Source organism: Schistocerca cancellata, chromosome 5 (genome assembly GCF_023864275.1).
Source record: "Schistocerca cancellata isolate TAMUIC-IGC-003103 chromosome 5, iqSchCanc2.1, whole genome shotgun sequence".
NCBI lineage: Eukaryota > Metazoa > Arthropoda > Insecta > Orthoptera > Acrididae > Schistocerca > Schistocerca cancellata.
In genome coordinates this window covers 517,090,943-517,114,289 of record NC_064630.1, presented here as the reverse complement: position 1 = coordinate 517,114,289, position 23,347 = coordinate 517,090,943, and the positions used below count along the sequence as shown (strand labels likewise).

At 38.5% G+C, this 23,347-nt stretch overlaps 1 protein-coding gene across 2 annotated transcripts in view; it reads left to right on the top strand.

Moving 5' to 3' along the window:
- LOC126188305 (probable proline--tRNA ligase, mitochondrial) overlaps positions 1 to 22,572 on the top strand; it is a 107,368-nt gene extending 84,796 nt beyond the window's left edge. For both annotated transcript variants that reach the window (XM_049929899.1, XM_049929897.1), the window contains 2 exons: positions 18,930 to 19,145; positions 22,148 to 22,572. In XM_049929899.1, coding sequence (XP_049785856.1) covers positions 18,930 to 19,145; positions 22,148 to 22,480 — 549 coding nt within the window. In that variant the 3' untranslated portion in view covers positions 22,481 to 22,572. The remainder of the gene's footprint in view (positions 1 to 18,929; positions 19,146 to 22,147) is intronic.
- The last annotated feature ends 775 nt before the right edge of the window (positions 22,573 to 23,347 follow it).

Genomic DNA, 23,347 nt, shown 5'->3' with positions numbered 1-23,347 from the left:
CGATGTACCAGTTATGCATTACATACATCATGATGGACATTATTTATTACGTTGGAACAACTTTTCAGAATTATGTTATTTTCAGTGAAGGATGTTGGTACTACTTGTACTTGCTTAAAGTTTTGTGGAATGATTCTTTTAATATATTCTCTTGCTTCTTCAACTGACCATTTATTCCTACTCTTGCTGCTACATGTAGAAAGTGATTGTTAAGAATACTTACAACTTGTGAGTTACCAGTCACAAGATTGTCATTTACTGTAATTGTTATTGTATCTTGTGCACTCACTGGCCGTCCTGTCTTCCATTTGACAATATCCCGTATAATTTTAATCTGATTATCTGCATTATTTATTTCTGTCAGGATGTACATAATTCTGGGTTTTTTAATGACTTTGCTTAAAATACTACAGTATTTTTGATATTACGCAACTAATGCCAGATATAGAGCTATTCTGGGCTTTATGTATATTTGCCTTTTCCTCTTACATGAGACTTTAATTCCCTGAGTTATCCACGGCTTATTTGTGTTTTAAGGATTTTCTAGATAGTTTTTTTCGGAAAGCTGCTTTCAAATGGTGACACAAATTCACTTTGGAATAAACTAAATTAACATTAGCATCTCTTGCTGATACCTCATCCCGCCACCTCTTTTCACGTATCCTTGAAATACTGTATCCTGTGTAGAACTATGTTTATGCTCATAACCTGCAGTTGTGTAAATAATTGTTCATTGCATTACTTGATTTTTCTTTTCAAAATTAATGACATTTTGAAATGCACAGAGTAACAGATCTAGACTTCAGTTGTGTTGTTGTTGGAATGCGATATTCGTCCTGTAACAAAAAGGAAGTTTCCAAATAATAATTTTGAACCTAAAATACTGTGTTTTGTGATTACTTTTACAAGAAGACCAACAACTGGTGACCCTGACACATTCTAAACAAGAAACAAATATGATGGCAGATAGAGGGAATGGTAATGTACCAGACAGTGGTACAAAAATTGAAGTGGACAAAGTTAGTGTGAAACTCCATCCGTTGTGGACTGAAAAGCCTGATATATGGTTTCGTCAGGCTGAAGCACAGTTCCAGTCAGAGCTATTCCATGCATTAGTTAAGGTTTGTGGTTCTAAATTAATTCAGGGTATAGAATACCACCCACAATCAAATGGGAAAATAGAGAGATTCTATCGAACAACATTGAAGGCAGCCATCAGAGCTCATTGTAAAAATAAATGGAGTGCCTTAATTCCAACCGTTATCATAAGACAGCATAGCTGTCTGAGAGGAGGAGATAATTCAGCAGTTTTGGAGATGCTGTATGGTGCAACTCTAACATTGCCTGATGATTTCATTGTAATGTCAAAAAACAAACTAGAAGCAGATCTACCCGCATTCACTTCTCATTTACACCAGCATATAGGTAAACTATGCCCCTCAGAATGTATTGAAATATGTAAATTGATATTGACAGTTTTTTTTATTTACTCCTTTTCATTGTTATTACTCAGTGGTAATTGTGTGTTCTGGGGTATGCAGTTATTGTTATCATGGCCTGATTAATTAATAAAACATTATTTCAGAAAGCTTTCATTTTTCTTTAAAAAATGACCAACTAAAGGTTATGGGCCCAGGTACAGGGAATCAATTGAAGAATGAGATACAACCTGTTGGCTTTCACAAACGACGTCTTAGTTTACTTTGTTAACGGCTCGGCTATTTTAGCAAAATCCTTTACAAATTTACAATAATATGAACATAATCCAATATACGATTCTAACTGCTTTGTTGTACATGGTGTCAGAAAATTTTGAACTGCCTCTGTTAACCGAGAATCAGTTTGAACCTCTTGTTCACTGATTACATGACCTAAATATTTGACCTGTGTCTGCGCAAAATTACATTTTCCTAAACGTAATCTTAACCATGCCGACTGCAATCTTCTAAAGACATCTCTTAAACACGATAATTGTTCTGGTATATCCTTCAAAAATACTATGATGTCATCTAGGTAAACCATATATGTCGTTGGTTTCAACCCCCTTTAAATCCCATCTAGTTGTCGGTGCATTCTTCAACCCAAACGGCATACATATATACTGATAGTGCCCCCAGGAACAGTAAAAGCTGTCTTTGCCCTATCCTCTGGTGCTACTTCCAGCTGGTGGTATCCACTCCGTAAATCCGTCATCGTAAAATACTTACATTGTCCCAGATTATCCATTGTGTCCGTAATATTTGGAATCAGATACGTGTTCAAAATGGTTTTCACATTCAGAAACTTATAATCACAACAAAACCTATATTTCCTTGTACCATCCACCGACTTCTTAGGTACGCGAACTACATTGCTTGAATACAGGCTATTGCTATGCTCTGTGATTCCATCTCATAGTTGTTTTTCTATACACTCCTCTAGTAGCGGTTGCATATGATGTGCTACCCGATATGGTTTCCTAAACACTGGTGTATTATCCTCCATTGGCATGTGATTCTTTGTAATTTGTGTTGCCGGTAACCTACCCTCCATTCCAAATAAATTGCTAAATGTCAATAACAATTCCTCCAACACAACCTTGTTGTCTCCCTGCAAGTGCCGCAATATTCCCCTCAATTGCGCTGCATCGACTTTTTGCTTATGGCTCACCTCTAAATCCTCCCTATTGAGGTCATCTTCACCAAAAACCCCAATGTGGCCAATAACAACCCTTTTGACAAGCTAAAATCCACTCTGCTGAAGTTATCTATACTTACAGGAACCCTATAATCTCCCTCCACATAACTTGCGTGAACTAAACTCCTCCACACAAAATAGTGCACATTATCCGACTCCTCATTACTTGAGAGTGGCTCCACCATGTACAGTGTCTCCTTTGGTAAGTCCGTATTTATCAAGTCCCTGACTGCCTTCCCTGTATCTGCTAGTATGTTATCCTGCTGATCGACCTTTAATGAGTCTGTTTGCAGTTTAGCTAGCGTCACCTTCACGTTAAGTGCACTTTGCAACATTCGTCCATTTGCAACCGTTTACCTGATGCAAAACATTGTTCCACTGAGTTCCACTGTTTGTTGCCAAAGATCTATCTTTGCATGATGTTTGTCAAGGAAGTCCAGTCTGAGAATCACCGAATACTCCTCACCCACACATGGTAACACCTCTACCTGCTCACTAAACTTAGTTCCTGCAATCACAAATTGAAGTACCGTCATACCCAATGACTCCGCTTTATTATCCCCCACCCCACATAACCTATAACATGGTGCCTCAAGCCTTCTCCTGCTAACCAGGTGTAGAACGCGAACAGACGTGTGTGCCCCCATGTCATCCGAAAACCTCTGTTCCTTTCCATTCACCAAGCCTAATAAGCAGCATTCAGTCTGTGCACCTGCAAGCGCATTATCTAATTTCACTGTGACCGCCCTCCGATGGTTGAAGCAGTCCCGTTCTTATTTAACGGCTGCTGTCGCCGAGGTTCCCACCTACTTTTACTCCTGCAGTTCGCTGCCCAGTGACCCATTTTCCCCACATGAGTAACACCGCAACTGACACTGACACTGCCTCCTAATATGACCTACCTGGCCACAACCAAAACACTTAATTTCCGCTGCCAGAACTTTTTGCTCCACCCTTTGCTTTGTCGCATAATCTACCTCCTCTAAGTATGTGGCAATCCTTGGAGCCGCCGCAGATCACTGGGATTCTCCATCCTCACCCAACATGATATCTTCAGTGGTACTCCCCGCAAAAACACATCTAATGCCCCGTTCTCGGCCTCCTGTGACAGCACACTATTAATTTCCCCACTCGGTGACAGTTCAAACATTTGTGCATTCAGCTTTCGAATCCTGTCTGAGAAAATCTCCGCAGTCTCATTTCTTCTCATAACTAACACCCTTAATTTCTTCTGAAAAAACCTGGTACTATTCTGTTTTTGGTACCTCTGGCATAACTACAGCCTCAAGCTCTGCAAATGTCCCCACATTGTTCAATGTTTCATGGTATAGTTCATACGACTTGGCATCCCCTATCAAGTATAACTTCGCCACTCTCAACATTACAACATCCGACCACCCATTGGCCTCAGCCATTGTGATAATGTCGTTAAGGAATACCGACACATCCTCCGTTGTTTTACCCGAAAAGAGGTTAATCAATGCCGCGATTGCAGGTCAAACCGTATATGACACTCCCCAATTTGCAATTTATTTTCACCTGCCATCCCTTCCCCTACTTGCAATGCCTCAAATCTCCTCGCTAATTCTTCATATTTTTCTTTGTCCCTTATCCTTGCCTCCGACAATACCCAAATTTGCTTCTGCTGTAGTCACGGCCGCGGCCTCTGCTGCTTGCCGTGTTTCCACTACTCTTGCTTATAGCTCTACTGTTAGTATTAACACTTTGCCGACCGGCGACACCACAGTAGTGTCGTGCGTGAAATAGTGGTCAACGGCCGGCGGCACCACGGTGGTGTCATGTGCATAGTATCACTCAGCGGCTGGCGACACCACAGTGGTGTCGTGAGCATAGTATGGTGCAGTGGCCGGTGACAGCACTTTAGTATCTTTTTTATTCTGTTGGTGTTTTGTGTAGGTAACAATAAGTTACACATTTCAACAAGTTTTTTGTTTTTATAAGTACTTGTTCACCTTCATCATGGCGGATGAAGGAGACGATACAATTATTTACAATGAATGCAAGGACGTCTTGTCTGAAGTTCCGGATGACTTGGCCGATTGGGAAGAAGACACTGCATATCAAAAAAATGAAAGTGAAGCAGAATCGTCAGATAATCAGATAGTGAAATACGTCCAAGAAGAATTCGCGCAAACACTACGGTCGCCAACTGATTCGGATGGATCAAAGAAGACAGACTGTGTTTTACTGAGGACCAATAATAAATTTGAAGGATCTCTGGGTTCACACATATTTTCCGAAGATACACAGAGTGTCATAGATATTGTAGAATTATATACTGGCAATGATCTATTTGAATATATTAGCAATGAAACCAACAAGTATTAAAGTCAAAATTGCAATAGAAGGAAACTGGATAAAAAAAATGCCCAATTTGTCGACGTTATGGGACATAAACTTAGAAAATGGTTTTGGCTTGCTATCATTATGGTTACAGTAAAAAAAAACAAGGATTGATGATTACTGTTCAACGAATTTGTTGACAGACACACCGATATTTCGCAAAACGATGTCCCGCAACCAATTCAGGCAAATAGTATCATTTTTACATTTTTCCGACAACAACAATAAACTGGGTAATGCCGACCGCTTTTTCAAAGTGCAATTCGTAATTGATTATTTTTCCAGAAAGTTTAAGGAAATGTTTAATCTAAGTCAAAACATATCAATTGAGGAAAGAATGGTACTATGGCATGGACAGTTAAATTTTAAGTTTACAATCCGTCGAAAATTGCACAATATGGCATACTAATCCGGATGCTGTGTGATTCGAATACTGGATACATTTCCTCATTCAAGATATATTCTGCCGCTGGACAAACTTTAGCAAAAACAGTGATGGAACTGTTGACACCTTCTTATGGAAAGTGGCATCACCTCTACATGGATAATTATTATAACAGTGTAGAACTTGCAGAGAAGTTACTTGAAAAGAAAATTCCAGGTTGTGGAATGATTAAAGCGCACAAAAGTCAATGTGTTTGAAGCTTGTCATTAACCGAAAAGTGACAAACGGCCGGCAACAAGCCAAATAATCCGAATTAGCGCTGCCGGTGCCAAGCAAATAAATTTGTACGGGACGTGCAGACAGCAAAGTGTTATTTTCACTCTGCTTCTCCTAAAAATCAATAAATACAAAATCAAATAGGGGTAATGCAGGATAGGTTTAATAATGAATAAAAAAAATAGGAGTGATGGTAAGCTACTACAAACAGCATAGTGAACGCATTATTGTGGCCAAGATAGACACAAAGCCCATGCCTACTACAGTAGTACAAGTTTATATGCCAACTAGCTCTGCAGATGATGAAGAAATTGATGAAATGTATGATGAGATAAAAGAAATTATTTAGGTAGTGAAGGGAGACAAAAATTTAATAGTCATGGGTGACTGGAATTCGAGAGTAGAAAAAGGGAGAGAAGGAAACATAGTAGGTGAATATGGATTGGGTGTAAGAAATGAAAGAGGAAGCTGTCTGGTAGACTTCTGCACAGACCATAACTTAATCATAGTTAACACTTGGTTTAAGAATCATGAAAGAAGGTTGTATACATGGAAGAATCCTGGAGATACTAGAAGGTATCAGATAGATTATATAATCGTAAGACAGAGATTTAGGAACCAGGTTTTAAATTGTAAGACATTTCCAGGGGCAGATGTGGACTCTGACCACAATCTATTGGTTATGAACTGTAGATTAAAACTGGAGAAACTGCAAAAAGGTGGAAATTTAAGGAGATGGGACCTGGATAAACTGATAGAACCAGAGGTTGTACAGAGTTTCAGGGAGAGCATTAGGGAATGATTGACAGGAATGGGGGAAAGAAATACAGTAGAAGAAGAATGGGTAGCTCTGAGGGATGAAGTAGTGAAGGCAGCAGAGGATCAAGTAGGTAAAAAGACGAGGGCTAGTAGAAATCCTTGGGTAACAGAAGAAATATTGAATTTAATTGATGAAAGGAGAAAATATAAAAATGCAGTAAATGAAGCAGGCAAAAAGGAATACAAACGTCTCAGAAATGAGATCGACAGGAAGTGCAAAATGGCTAAGCAGGGATGGCTAGAGGACTAATGTAAGGATGTAGAGGCTTATCTCACTAGGGGTAAGATAGACATTGCCTAGAGGAAAATTAAAGAGACCTTTGGAGAAAAGAGAACCACTTGCATGAATGTCAAGAGCTCAGATGGAAACCCAGTTATAAGCAAAGAAGGGAAAGCAGAAAGGTGGAAGGAGTATATGGAGGGCCTATACAGGGGCGATGTTCTTGAGGACAATATTATGGAAATGGAAGATGGTGTAGATGAAGATGAAATGTGAGATATGATACTGCGTGAAGAGTTTGACAGAGCACTAAAAGACCTAAGTCGAAACAAGGCCCTGTGGGTAGACAAAATTCCGTTAGAACTACTGACAGCCTCGGGAGAGCCAGTCCTGACAAAACTCTACCAACTGGTGAGCAAGATGTATGAGACAGGCGAAATTCCCTCAGACTGCAAGAAGAATATAATAATGCCAATCCCAAAGAAGGCAGGTGTTGGCAGACGTGAAAATTACCGAACTATCAGTTTAATAAGCCATGGCTGCAAAATACTAACGCGAATTCTTTACAGACGAATGGAAGAACTGGTAGAAGCCGACTTCGGCGAAGATCAGTTTGGATTCCGTAGAAATATTGGAACACGTGAGGCAATACTGACCCTACGACTTATCTTAGAAAATAGATTAAGGAAAGTCAACCTACGTTTCTAGCATTTGTAGACTTAGAGAAAGCTTTTGACAATGTTGACTGGAATACTCTCTTTCAAATTCTAAAGGTGGCAGGGGTCAAATATAGGGAGTGAAAGGCTATTTACAATTTGTACAGAAACCAGATGGCAGTTATTGGCAGTTATAAGAGTCGAGGCGCATGGAAGGGAAGCAGTGGTTGGGAAGGGAGTGAGACAGGGTTGTAGCCTCTCCCCGGTGTTATTCAATCTGTATATTGAGCAAGCAGTAAAGGAAACAAAAGAAAAATTCGATGTAGGTATTAAAATCCATGGAGAAGAAATAAAAACTTTGAGGTTTGCCAATAACATTGTAATTCTGTCAGAGACAGCAAAGGACTTGGAAGAGCAGTTGAATGGAATGGACAGTGTCCTGAAAGTTGGATATAAGATGAACATCGACAAAAGCAAAACGAGGATAATGGAATGTAGTCGAATTAAGTCGGGTGATGCTGAAGGAATTAGATTAGGAAATGAGACACTTAAAGTAGTAAAAGGAGTTTTGCTATTTGGGGAGCAAAATAACTGATGATGGTCGAAGTAGAGAGGATATAAAATGTAGACTGACAATGGCAAGGAAAGCCTTTCTGAAGAAGAGAAATTTGATAACATCGAGTATAGATTTAAGTGTCAGGAAGTCATTTCTGAAAGTATTTGTATGGAGTGTAGCCATGTATGGAAGTGAAACATGGTCGATAAATAGTTTCGACGAGAAGAGAATAGAAGCTTTCGAAATGTGGTGCTACAGAAGAATGCTGAAGATTAGATGGGTAGATCACATAACTAATGAGGAGGTATTGAATAGAATTGAAGAGAAGAGGAGTTTGTGGCACAACTTGACAAGAAGAAGGGACCGGTTGGTAGGACATGTTCTGAGGCATCAAGGGATCACAAATTTAGCTTTGGAGGGCAGCGTGGAGGGTAAAAATTGTAGAGGGAGATCAAGAGATGAATACACTAAGCAGATTCAGAAGGATGTAGGTTGCAGTAAGTACTGGGAGATGAAGAAGCTTGCACAGGATAGAGTAGCATGGAGAGCTGCATCAAACCAGTCTCAGGACTGAAGACCACAACAACAAGAACAACTCCTAAAACTTAGTTCTTGCGAAGAATCACCACCCATCTACATTCTGAACAATTGTGCGCCAAATGTCCAAATCTGCTACAAATATAAAACTCTTTGGCAACTTCTTTGTACACGGTAATCCATGACCTGACAGGTTACAAAAATTACATTGCTTAAGCGCTATGTCAACATGTCCCCCATTTCCCCTGAATTCAGATAAATCTACAGGCTCCTCCAGCCTTACAAAAGACACCTTCAAAAAGTCCACCCTAATTGACACTTAACCCCTTTAAACACAAATGAATGACACACAAACAATAACTCAAATGTCATTCACTCATCCCCATCATGCTCAGGCGTAGGTGACAGTCCTGCTTTCCTCCCTATACTGGTATGGACGAACACTTCCTGAACGACAAGAAGAGAATAGAAGCTTTCGAAATGTGGTGCTACAGAAGAATGCTGTACGACCATCCATAACGAACGCAGCCAAACACCTCAACTACCGCTCTACACAGGCACACCTCAACGCTACTTGCTCGACATCAAGATGTGGGAGTGGAAATCCGGTACCACTGTTGTAACTAACACCACTTCTGATGCCACTGTTGTGGACCATCGATGGTCGAACCCGAGACTCCAGTTGGCAGAGCTGAAACCGTGCCCACTGCACCATTTGTCATCAGGAGGCCGAGCAAGTTCAATAGAGTCAAGGGGCAGTGCAGAGTGATACAACGTTATTCAGAAGTATTCCTTTATTCAGCTAGTTTACAGAAGTGTAATGTTGGCACACCGCCCACACAATGTTCTTCGAGTCCGACCATCTCAGCACCCCTGAACTGCCGACACTGCTGCTGAGCTCATCGAGGCCGCCTGACGATGGAAGTCAGCCACACTTACTCGGCCACTGCTTGCCGAGGCGTAGTGACTGGCGCCGCTCTACTGCCCGCGATTCCAGAGACTGTTACAGTCCCTGGTCCCTGGTGCCCTCCGCCCCAGTTGTCCTACTCTATCTGACCATGGGACAAAGGTGGTTGTACTGGTCACCTGTGGCCCTCAGTCGCTGCTGCTCCCAGGACAGGACCGAACTTGAACCTGTGCCTTCCTGGACGCCATGCCACAACTTGCTGCTAGTGGTGCTTGCCGGATGGCAACACCCGCCACCGTCCCTAAAGCTGTTTCAGTGCTGCTGCACCTCCTGCAGCGTACGCCTCGCCCAGACCCCGGTATGCCAGATGTGAAGTGACATGGCCCATCCTGGATCTGCTGCTGACCGCTATCACTGCCCTCCTTCAGTCAGACCGTGCAGTCTCCAAGTACCTGGCTGTCGTTCCATCCTGCCCTGTTGTTGTGTCCCCAGAGGCAGAACACGGCCTGGACAAGTACATAGAAACAAAGTACAGGTTTACACAGAATATTTATAACATCGCTGCCAGACTGGCTCCTATAAGCATAGGCCAGCACAGGTCCGACCCAATTCTCGACTGACCTGCCACAACCCTTAAGCTAAAAGTGCCTGACTGTTTATACTGCTTTTCCCCATGCGTCTGACGTAGCGTCAGAGAGAGACAGAAATTATGGCAGGGGTAAATTCCCATTTATCAGCCACTTACACATCACCACTCCCGGCTCTGGCCTACTGCGTCGCCTCACACATCACAATAACTTAAAGCAATGCTGCAGTTCCCTGCCTCACTGTTGCTCCACTCCAAACAAATCGTATGTGCAATACGCCGCTGCAGCGCCATGCCATGTTTACCCTGCCTGGCCTACTGGCTGCGACTATTACCACACACTGCCAGCGGCCCCAGACTTCATCGCCCAGCTGCACTTTTACTGAATTTTTAATAAAATTCCCCTTTCCTATGACTAAGACTAATATTAGCACAGCAATGTCTTAGTTTACTAATTTATGAGCAACAGATAATAAATTGGTTATCTTCTGTGGTGAGGTATCATCATTGCAAATTAAAATAAATGAGTGTTTTAAGAAAGGTATTGTGTACGATTCTTATCTCTTGTATTAATTTAAATCATTTGTTCATCACAGTTCATTCATCACTTATTTTCATTCTTAATGAGTTTGAGATGTTTTGGAAGAATTGTTTTTCATTCGGGACAATTTTTGCTTTTTGATTTTCATTTGGATTTATCTCCAGCTATGAATATGGAAGACTTGAAGCAGGATTCATCAACTGCAGCTTGGAATACAAATTTTACAGTTGTCACTTTTTTTCACCTTCACTAGCACTAGTATTGTCATGGTACTTGTCAGTTGATACTAGTACTATCGAAAGCAAAAACACTGACATATAAAAAACTTGTATCCCGTACTTCAGTTGACCTAAATAGGTCAACTGAAGAATAGGATTCTAATGCTAGCAAAGACAAAAAAAGTGACATCTACATCTATGTGATTACTCTGCTATTCACAATAAAGGGCCTGGCAGAGGTTTCAATGAACCGCATATGTAACATTGGCATGTTGTCCCTCAGTGGAACTACGAAGGTAGTATCCTCTTCTTCAGTTGACCTATGTAGGTCAGCTGAACTATGGGATACAAATGTTATGTATGTCGCTATTTTTTGCCTGTGCTAGCACTAGTATCCCCTTCTCCAGTTGATCTATACAATTCAACTGAAGTACGGGATACAGATTTTACATAAGTCAGGTTTTTCACCTTTGCTAACATTATTATCCTATTCTTCAGTTGACCTATATAGGTCATCTTTAGTATGAGATAAAAATTTTACTGTTGTAGAACTTTTTTTTTTTTTTTTTTTTGCTTACACTAGTACTACTATGATAATTTTCAGTCAATACTATTAATATTGAAGACATGAAAAATTTGTATCTCATACTTCAGTTGGTCTATATATGTCAACTGATGTAGGAGATACAAGTTTTGTGTATGTCGCTTTTATTCACCTTCGCATAGTTCAACTGAGGTACAGGATCCAAAGTTATGTATGTTGATTTTTCATCTTCGCTAGCATTAGTATCCTATTCTTCAGGTGACCTATATAGGTTAGCTGAAGTGTGGGATAAAAATTTTACACATGTAAGTCTTTTCAACTTCGCTGGTACTAGTATCAACTGAAGAATAGGATGCTAGTAGTAGCCGAAGTGAAAAAAGTAACACCTGTAAAATTTGTATCCCATGTACAGTTGACCTACATAGGTCAACTGAAGTAGTACCAATGAAGGTGAAAAAGTTGATATACATTAAATGTGTACTGCAGTTAACCGATAAAGATCATCTGAACTTCGGGACACAACTCGTATCTTTCAACTGAAGTATTCCATGCTAACATTACTTCTTTCCCTTTCTACATTACTTCTTTCCGTTTCTTTCCCTTCTTTTTTGCCCTAGTATCCCATTCTTCAATTGAGCTATATAGGTCAACTGAAGAGTAGGATACTATGACTCAAAGAAGCAATATACCTAACATTATGTTCAAAATATGAATATGTGATATATGTCTACCATTTGTTTTCTCTGTCCTTCATTCCTCTGCTTCTCAGGAATTGTCTTTTCTGTTAAGTATATGCAATAGATCATCTCTGGTAACTTTTGACATCATTGGTCAAAGTCAGCAGGTTGTATCCCATTCTTCGGTAATCCCAGCATAGGTGTGAAAGTAAGGGTTAAAATCGAACTCGTTTGCAGAAATCCAGAGCCAGTTCAGAAGTTATGCATGGGCCAATCATTCATTTTTTGATGACTGATCATTCATGTGTGCAGACTGCCAATATTTTTTCTCACTAAAAGCTAAAAATGAGTGGTCCTGCCCCAACTGGGCTTCCAGTGGTTGAAAAGTTGATCAGGCTTGAAAATTATTCAATGTATAAATTTGCCATGACAATGTATTTGGTCCATGACAAACTGTGGGATGTTGTTGAAATCCCTTCTTTAGATCTGATGAGACAGGAGCATTCTCGGAAGAAGAGAGGCAAAAGGGCACATTCCCGGATTATACTTTTCATGCATAAGGTGAATTATTCTGATACAAGGAACACAAATGTGGCAGCAGAAGCATGGACAGCCTTGGAAAAAGGATTTGAAGACTCAGAACCCACACATAGAATGGGCTTACTTAGCTCATTGATCGCAACCAAATTAGATAAATGCAAGTTGGTCAATGACTACTGTAATCGAATAACAATGACCACATTTAGGTTAAATGAAATGAAGTATACAGTGAGTGAAGAGTGGATAAGCACTCTGCTCATGGCTGGATTGCGTATTGTTATCAGCCTACGATCATGGCACTTGGTAACACTGGCACATGTATCACAGGAGGTTCTATTAAAGTGAAACTGCTACAAGACATCAAACCCAAAAATGCAAATGGAAATGAAGAAACTGCTCTATATGCAAATAAGCAGAGGCCTACAAACCGAATCATATAGCTAAATATTGTTCTAGTAAGGACAGAAAAGGAGAAAGCTCATCAAAAAATAGTGATGATGGATATGTATTTAGGAAACAGTCACAACAAAAGAACACTTTTTTTTCAGCTGATGTTAAACAGTCTCTTGAAAAGAATATATGGTATTTAGATTCCTGTGCCTCGACTCATGTCACTAATGATGAAAGGAAGCTTCAAAATGTCAAGCCTTCTATTAATTAGAGACCAGCGTGGGAGGTGATGGCTTAGCACAAGAGACTACTAGAAGTGTTTATCTGACCCTCCATACCAATGATAAAACAGTAGAAGTAGAAGCAGCTGACATCATTCACATCCCAAACTCGGCTGCAAATTTGCTTCAGTCAGTACAATTGTAAGCAAAGGGCATAAAGTTACTTTTAACAAAAAAAGTGGATTCATCTATGATGCAGAAGGTGAACTTAATGTCAAATCAATGCCTAAAAGTGTCATCTATTGCTTGAATACAAGTGAAATGAAACAGTGCTACTATACAAAAGAGAGTGGATTCTTGTGGCATCATAGGCTAGGACATATGAATTGCAAGATTGTGCTGAATTTGTCAAAGGTTTCAATGGGACTAAATGAAGATATTGTAGCTAAGGATCCATGTGAGTTTCTCATCATGAGAAAACAGTCATGTCTTCCATTCAAACCTAGCAAAAGGTATTCTAAACACGTCTTAGACTTAGTACATTCTGATTTGTGTGGGCAAATGGAGACAGTGTCTATTGGTGGAAATCATTATTTTCTCACATTCATTGGTGATTTTTCAAGACTCTGTTCTGTTCATTTCTTGAAGAAGAAATCTGAGGTGACACGGATATTTGAAAACCTGTGACAATACATTACAAAAAGTAGAACTACCCATTGGGGACAAACCACTCAAGACTAAGTGGGTATTAAAAATAAACCCTGGGGGTAGCAGTACACCAGAAACATTTAAGGCACGCATAGTGGTAAAAGGATGCGCTCAAATTCAAGTTGTTGATTATCAGGAAACTTTGGCACCAGTGGCTGAGCATGCATCTATTAGATATCTCTTATCTATGGCAGCTTGAGAGAACCGGGAGATCAACTATGTTGACAGCACTACAGCTTATCTCTATGCAGACCGAAATGAAGAAATTTATGTCATTCCACCAGAAAATTTTGCAACTCCAGGAAAAGTATGGAGGCTGAAGAAAGCTGTTTGTGGACATAAGCAGACTGGTAGGAACTGGAATCAAAAAATTAATGAGGTGTTAAGAAAACTGAAACTGAACAAATCAAACACTGATTTTGTATGTATCTGTTTTCTCAGAATTGGCACCAAGCCAGTCATCTTAACTTATGTCTATATATGCTATTGTTCTCAAATGACAGAAGTGTTTTGGATTAATTCAAAAGTTCTTCGAAGATATTTTGTGAGATAAAAGATTTAAGACAGATAAACCAGTGCCCAAGCACAGAATTTACACAGGATTGTGAAAAAGGAAAAAATTGGATTTCCCAGAAATCCTATGCAAAAGAGAAAGTTCTGGAGAAATTTGGAATGAGGGAAGTGAAGCCAGTGTCAACGCCACTTGAACTTGGTTTGGACCTTGAAGCAGTCGAATCATGTGATACCAGTGTTGTACCTAATCAAGAGGCAATAAGAAGTCTTCTATATCTGTCCTAAGTCTCCAGTACTGATATCTGTTTCACTGTAAATCTCCTTATTTGATATAATCATTGTTTTAAAAAGATTTGTTGGTTGTCGGTAAAAAGATTATTTAGATATTTAAAGGGAATCGTGGGCCTCACGCTATAACTTTCTAAAGATCATAACAGAAAAATAATGACCTTCAGTGATGCAGATTATGGAAATAAAATCAATGACATACATTCAGTAACTGGTTCATGCACAAAAAAAGCAAAACTCTTTAATTTAGTGGTCTAGCAGAAAACAAAAAACTACTGCACTTTCTTTTTTTGTGTAGCTGAATATATGGTCTTGGGATCAACTGTTCGAGATTTACTGTGGTCAAGACAACTTATGTCGGAGGTAGATCCATGCAGTGCCATAAAGTCACATACATTATATTGTGATAGTAAAGGAGCTGTTCAGTTAGCCAAGAATGTAGTGACAAACTGTAAATCCAAGCATATAAAGTATCAAAAATAAGAAAGCATGTTGAGTCAGGTGTTATATCAATGTTGAACATCTGCCTTCTGAAGAAATGTTAGCTGATGATTTCACAAAACCACTTAGCAAAGCCGGACATGAAACATGTGCAAGAAACTGTGGCCTTGTGAAATAAGTGAAGACGTGACTGTACATTTAGACTTCATACTGTGTGTTGATGTCAGTTTAAAGGTACATGTTGAAATATGTAAATTGATATCAAGGTCGTGATTATGTGTGCTGGGGTATGTAGTTGTTATTAATGCACATACTGATTAATTAATAAAATGTTATTTCAGAAAGCTTTCACTTTTATATTAAAAAATGCTCAACAGAATGTCCCCACAAGGTAAAGGACACACCATTTGTTAATAAAATCTGCATTATACAATTCATGTAAAGTGTGGAATGACAAAATGAACACTTAAACTAGTGCGTCCCTATGAAAGCCCTATGAAGTCCTGGAGCAAAAAACAAAATATTTTGCTCTAAAAACTAAGGATGTGTCAACGAATATCTCACTTGGCAGACTAAGACCAATCTACATACTTAAGCACTCAAACACCATAACATACAGAGCACTTCACTAGAGAATGAGCTACACCTCCAACAGTCTCACCAGAGAAAGTTAGCCGATTTGGTCGAGTTGTGAAATTCTGTGAAAAGTTCAAGAAACTGACTTACAAACTGAGGGGGCAGGAGATGATGTAGGGCTATGTTTATCTTCATAACCTAAACTTCTGTAAATAATTGTTCTTTGTGTTAACTTTATTTTTCTTTTCAAAACAAAAGACATTTTCAAATGCTTAGAGTAAGAGATCTAGAGTTCAGTTGTTTTGTTGTTTGAGTGCGACATTGCTCCTGTAGCAAAAAGGAAGTTTCAAAATAATAATTTTGAATCTAAAATACAGTACTGTGTTTTTATGATTAATTGTACAAAATACCAACATATGTCCAGTTCATAGAAGCAAGGCATATTGTGGAACAGCACATACCATGACAATTAGAATGATTTCACAGAAGAGAAATGAAGCTTAGCAGTTAGATGGGTCAAAGTTTTAATTTGCGCACATCATGCAGATTCAATGCAATGGCAGATCAATGTATGCCCACAAATTGTGTACTCTGTATTAACTTTTTGTAACTGAAGAATCATATTCAGAAGAAGGACATTTTATTATTGGTTAGAAAGTTGAAGATATATAAAAAGGTTTGCAGCTCTCAAAACAGGGTAAATTGCATAAGTGAAGAAGTCTGCATTAAAGAAGAGCTACATGGTTTGTCTGAATGTTGAATTAAGAAGCAGCAGTTCAGAATTTCAGAGTAACGGTGATAATAATTTAAATACACTGCTATATCACAGAAGTTAAAACATTTCCAGTTCTGTTTTTTAAGCAAGTTGATTGTCTTCATGAAAATGTTTTTTTTTATTACTTGCATGTCAAAGACTGAGTAATTGCATGATAAAGAATTTCATCATGTTAATGACCTCTGAAATTTCACTCAGTTACAGTCATTTGTATTTAATCTATGGTCTTAGGACTACAGCTATTGTCTCTCCATCTGAGACATGTACAAACATAAAAAATCACTGTAATTTCTGTGTTCTTAATTTGAGTGACTTACTGCTGTGTGCTGATAACAGGGTGAAATGTCCTGTATGTATAGTATTCTCAAGGATAACATTGATCATTTTCAAAAGTTTAATAAACACAGTAGATACATATAACAAAGAGTTTAGTCACCAATAATAGATTTGCTTTCATTATTTGCAACAGTTTGCCAACACTGGGGTAACTTTTTGATTCTGCGACTATAGGAATCACGTGGTTTTGAGGTGAAGAACCTGTTGAGCCATGTTCAGAGTGTATTTTCATCCAGGAAGGAAGTTCGTAGAAGATTTTTTGATAGAGTGTGGAAAAAGTGAAAAAAAAAATGATGGCACAAGATCAGTTGCATGATGCGGGTGTGGAATGACTTCCAAACACAAATCCTGTATAGTATTTTTCTTGTCAGTCAAGCAGAATGCGGGAAGGGGGGGGGGGGGGGGGGTTGCTATCATGGAGGAGTAGTATCACTTCATGCAGTATTCTGGTCATTGTTCTTGGTTTGTGTGTGCAGGATGTCTCAGTTTTCGAAAATAAGTGTTAACAGTGATAGTTACACTTCAGGGCAGCAATTTTTAAATCACACCACCCTTGTCCTACCAGATGCATAATATTATCTTCTGTGGATGTGCGCAAGACTTTGCATGGAGAGTTGTTGCTTTGTTTGGGCTCAACCATTCCTTTCTTTTCCTTAACTTAGCGTAAAGACACCCTGCCTCACCACCAGTAACAATGTAAAATAGATAGGAATGGTCAGTGTGGTTCACGAGCCAATTGATGATGAGCTAGCAGAGATGCACGTACTGCCACCCACCGAGTTTGGCTTACAGCATGCGGTACCCCTACACATGATTTCTGAGCCTTTCTCATTGCATGAAAATGTGGTGTGTTGGTGAAATGGTCACAGTTAATCAAATCTGCCTGTTCTCGAGTGCATTGATGTGAATCATTGTGGATTAATTAATTCAAATGATCTTCTTCAAAGAACAGAAGTCTTCCTGCATATGGAGAGTCACTAATGTCAAAATGATCCTCCCTAAAATGGGAATATCATTTTCTTGTCATACTCTGTCCTCATACATGGCACAAGTATTTCTGGCTACCACCACTGCTGCCACCTCTCTATTGAACTCAAGCAGAAAATCTGTTGGAAATGTTCTAATTTCTTCCCTTGGCACTCCTTTTTCTGGCATCTACAGCTCCACTCACTATCTCCAAATGACAAAATGACAACATGTAAACTGAAATAGCAACAGTAAACTACAAACAAATAATGGCAATCGATAAATAAACTCATATCTACCAGAGTATCAACATGCAAAACAAAAACTCTGTGAATTTATGCACCGACCTAAGGGTTTGAGGTCAATTCGAGTTATTATAACAAAGTTCTCAGCCTGATATTATGTTAGTAGCAAGTTTGGTAAGTAAGAAGATTTTCAACTTTATTATGAAATTTAAGAGTGGAATGATGCTTGATTTCTGAAACATAATTTCTGGATGTACTATTCCCTTTTACTCGTGATCACAGTCTTTTTCTTTTTTCCCCCAATTTTCATTAGTGCATTACACTAATTTAGTGCATGATATCTGGAATTAGAACTTAAAGAAAATAAATGAAGCTGCTTATTATTTTTGCCCATCTTCGACATATTATGTGGATGTCAGTCTTGATGTGAAAAACAATGAATAGAAATGTTATGCAAGTAATGTAGTACACTAGCAAGCTGTGAATATTTAGAACCAATTATGTGTCTACCTCTTTATGTAAATATCTTCAAAGCTCTTTTTAAATTGTGAAAATTTAACAATTTAAGAATTTTTTGTAACAGACAAGGAAGCAGTTTAAATCCACTGTAAAAGTATACTGAAATGTTTATGAACATCTAATGTTGGTGTAACTGGCATTAATGAGCATTGTATATTAAAATAAAAAAGGCATTTAATGCCTGAAAGTGGCTTTTATTGATTCTTGAATTGTGAATTGCCTGATAGTCACAGTTGTAACTGTTTTGCCATTTTCAAGATGAAGTTTGTTTTTAGTTACCACAGAATCTAATATTATCCTTTATTTGGTCAATTTTCTTGCATACAGAAAAAAATTCTTATACTATGACCATGATCACATTGTTTTACAGCATCTACTTGTCTCCATGTCACCCATATAAAATGTAGTGCCAGTTTCTTGATGGTTTATATAATATTCGTTTGTTCCAGGTGGGCCATACATTCTTGCTTGGTACAAGATATTCAGCTCCTCTAAAAGCAGTATTTCAGACATCAGATGGTACCAACGGAATTTTGCAGATGGGGTGCTTTGGCCTGGGACTTACAAGAATTCTAGCAGCTGTTATTGAATCTCTGTCTTCATCATCAGAAATTAGATTACCCTTTTCCTTAGCTCCATTCAGAACTTTAATCATACCACCAAAGGTAGGTAATTATGAAGGGATCTTGTACTAGGTTCACGTAATTACAATATGGTAACCATTGCACTCTTATATAGACCATAAGTACACACATACTGAGCAAGTAATGTTTATGACAAAAAACATGTTACATAATCATCTTTACTATGCCAGGCCGTTATTTCTGATTCAGGATAGACTGATTTCTTCCTCTTGTCAGCAGCTAGTACTCTACTTTTCTTCTGACAGACTACCACGTACAGAAGGGTAGCAAGCCAGATGTTGATACATTCCCCAATTCCCACACATACTGGTGGGTAGTTGTAGGAATTGTTACTGCTTCCTGTATCTTTAGCCCTTACAGTCACATTTTTAAAATGTTGTTTTATGTTTCACTGAATAATAACGTACCTGTTATGTCATCAGACAAAGATAAACAGTAATTGAATTGTTCATGGTGAAATATAAATAAGTTAAGTATTAAAGGTAATAACTAATCATATAGTGGAACTGCTGAGTAATGAACAGATACATAAACAAAACTGAGAATTTTGCTGCAGTGCAGTCAAGTCAGCTGGGGCACTATATTCATACAGGCAGGTTTTGTGTGTGTGTGTGTGTGTGTGTGTGTGTGTGTGTGTGTGTACACTTTAGCCTCAGTGCCTCCACTGTTTAGTGTTACCTTTACTGATTAACTTATTTATGAGTGAAATGTAATATTCATTTCTATATCTGTAAAATGAAATCTCTTCCCAGTATACATTCCAAAATGTTGAAAACTTACAGTTTGTGTAAATTTGCTACTACATTAACACATTTTAGGAAATAAAGCATTTCTAATAACTTCTCGTAAGTTTTTATTGTTCTGAAAAAATTAAACATGTGTTCCATTTTGTGAAGTGTATTTCTCGAGTGCTAGTGAATTCATAATTTCTCCTCCAAAATCTTTTTCTGTATAATGTTCTTCAGTGAATGTGATTTCCAAGCATTCATAACATGTGAATCAGTGGTTTGGTACAAACAAATAAATGTTAGTGGTCTCAACTTTTCCTTCACTGGAAAAATTAATGAACAATGACATTTAAATAATCCTCCCTCTTCTACAAGTGTCTAATCTGGATATTCTTCATTTTGCTTTGATATTTTAGATAACAATGCATGATGATTCTCATAGATTTCTGAGTTTCTGAAATTATGTGAAAGAATTTCTATTATTGAAATATTGCTGAAACTATTTGATACTGGAATTTCATTGTAACAACTTCCAGCCTACATGGCCTAGGACTAACAGAGCTAAGTTATTCAGTTGCCTTGATGCTGTGTAATTTAGGATGACTTTTAAGAGTATTTCAATCATGAAAGGATGTCATCTCATTAGCTGCTGAATCAAGAGTCCATCACTCATCTTAGACTTGTGTTTGCCAACAGCCCATTCTTGGAACTTCAGAGAGAATTACAGTTGTTTCTTCTTCATCATTTTCTGGATCTTTTTTTTTTTCCTTCTCCATGTAGTACTTGGTGTCATAGTCTACACAAACTATTGCCCAGTCCCCCCTCCCCTCTTTTCCCTATTCTTACCTTTCCATTTTTCATCAAAATAGTCTTTTCAAAACTTGAACAATGGAAAATCCAGGATTGAATGTAAAAATATAATGAAAAGGATAGTTGTTATTCACCATATAGGAGTCCACTACATACAGGAAGTTACTACATGGGTAGCGGGGACTGTGTGGAAGAGACTGGGCAGCTTTTTGGGTCAGAAGGTCTTAGGAAACCACAGGTACAGAAAGCTGGCTAAACCCAAAAATAAGTTCAGCTGAAATATTCCAAACGACCTAACAGCGTTCAGAAAGGATAGATTAAATACAGTTGGTGGCGGAGTATTTATTGGTGTCAGAAGTAGTTTATCTCATAGTGAAATTGAAGTACATAGTTCCTGTGGAATGGTATGGGTAGAGGTTATACCTGACAATCGAACTAAACTATTAATTGGATCATTTTACCGACACCCCATCTCAGATCATATAGTTGCTGAACAGTTCAAAGAAAACTTGAGTCTCATTTCAAATAGGTACCCTACTCACACAATTATAGTCGATGAAAAAAGGCCACCAAATTTAAAAGAATGCCTCACCACCTGTTCACATTCAATCACACTCCCTAGTTAATGATCTCTTCTTATTCACCTGTACATTCAATTAGAAATACTACTTTACCAAACAGTCCTACTCACATCTGACAGAGTCAGCATTAAACTAACCTTTCCTGGAACAGTTCCAGGACAGTTCTTCTCTCCCCTATAATCATTCATCCCTTCTAACATTCCATCTAAATCTATCCAAAAAGATATTACCAAAACCTGAAATTGTATTCGAACTGAGTTCCAAGTTTTTTATGATGCATTGGCAGACCACTGTCAGCACCCTCCTCTGTGCAGGCAGTCTCCACTACTGTGGTATCTGGTCTTGGGAATCAGACTCTTCAGCATACAAAACTTTTTCTCGTGACTCCGTCCTTCCATCCAGGCTGAGTGGCTGAAATATGGTAAACCCTAAGCCTCACACTAGGTTTCACAATTGCTTCATAGGATAATTCACCTTTTGTCACCCTACAGCCTACTACCTTCTACTTAACTACGCACACACACAAAGACAACCATTCAGGCCACCACACTGCTTTCTGCCCCTGCCCCCACCCCCCACCTCCCTCCTGGCCATTTCCAAGATTCCCCAATTTACCATTGAAAGAGAAATGTATAGGTCCAAAAATTAGGATGAGTAGCTTCCATTTTAAGTGTTTCTATTGGCAATACTAGGAAGTGCATCTTCTATAGATAAGTACTAACCAGTTTGTTTGTATCTTCATAATTGCAATTTTTTAGTGTTTATAATTTTATGAAGTAGCTTCAGCTCTTTAACCAGAAGTGATTCTGAGTTTTCCAGTTTATATTCTACAACAGCGATGTTGCACATACTTTATCCTTTATCTGTATACACATTTGTAATATTTACTGTTTCTGTGTTTCAGGAGGGCAGTAAAGAAAGTTTCACAACATATTTGTCTGAAGAATTATATGATGCAATCAATTTTTTAGAATTATTCAAAAATGATGTTGTGATAGATGACAGATGTCATTTAACAATTGGAAAGAGGTTAATGGAAGGACGAAAAAGTGGATTCCCATTTATAATTATTGTGGGTAAAAAGGCAGTTGCTACACCACCATGCTTCGAAGTACATGATGTTTTGAGTAATATGGAAATGTCACTTCCTCTTCCTGATCTGATCAAGTTTATACAAGAGAGGGTGAAAGGAGATACCATTTCAGAAATGAAAGTTTCTGTTTCTTCCAGTGTATAATTCACTAAATTTTCTTAAAAGTTGTTGTGAATAATCACATCAAACTTAATTTATGCCCACTGTGAAAATAAAAATATATTTATATGAGCAAACAGCTATATTTATTTATTGGATAAGTAAAAAAAATTATCCAGCTCAAATTACCAATTTATCCTTCATCTACAGTTACAATTTTCGTTTTAATTTGTTTTAAATCTTGTCACAAATGGAGGAGTCAGGACATACAGTTTACAGTTCAAGTCAGTGGGTGAGAAGTGTATAAAGTTTGTTTTGTTTCATATCACATATATGAACAAAATGATTCCTGTTGGGTGTACAAAATGATGATAATGTCATATTTATTATTTATTTAGCATATGTCTAATATCACACCAGACAAGAAAATGTTTTTCTTCAACAATACACATACACCTATTTAACACTTAGAAAAAAATTCATAATTACAAGTTCCCCCCCATGAACCATGGACCTTGCCGTTGGTGGAGAGGCTTGCGTGCCTCAGCGATACAGATGGCCGTACCGTAGGTGCAACCACAACGGAGGGGTATCTGTTGAGAGGCCAGACAAACATGTGGTTCCTGAAGAGGGGCAGCAGCCTTTTCAGTAGTTGCAGGGGCAACAGTCTGGATGATTGACTGATCTGGCCTTGTAACATTAACCAAAACGGCCTTGCTGTGCTGGTACTGCGAACAGCTGAAAGCAAGGGGAAACTACAGCCGTAATTTTTCCCGAGGACATGCAGCTCTACTGTATGATTAAATGATGATGGCGTCCTATTGGGTAAAATATTCCGGAGGTAAAATAGTCCCCCATTCGGATCTCCGGGCGGGGACTACTCAAGAGGACGTCGTTATCAGGAGAAAGAAA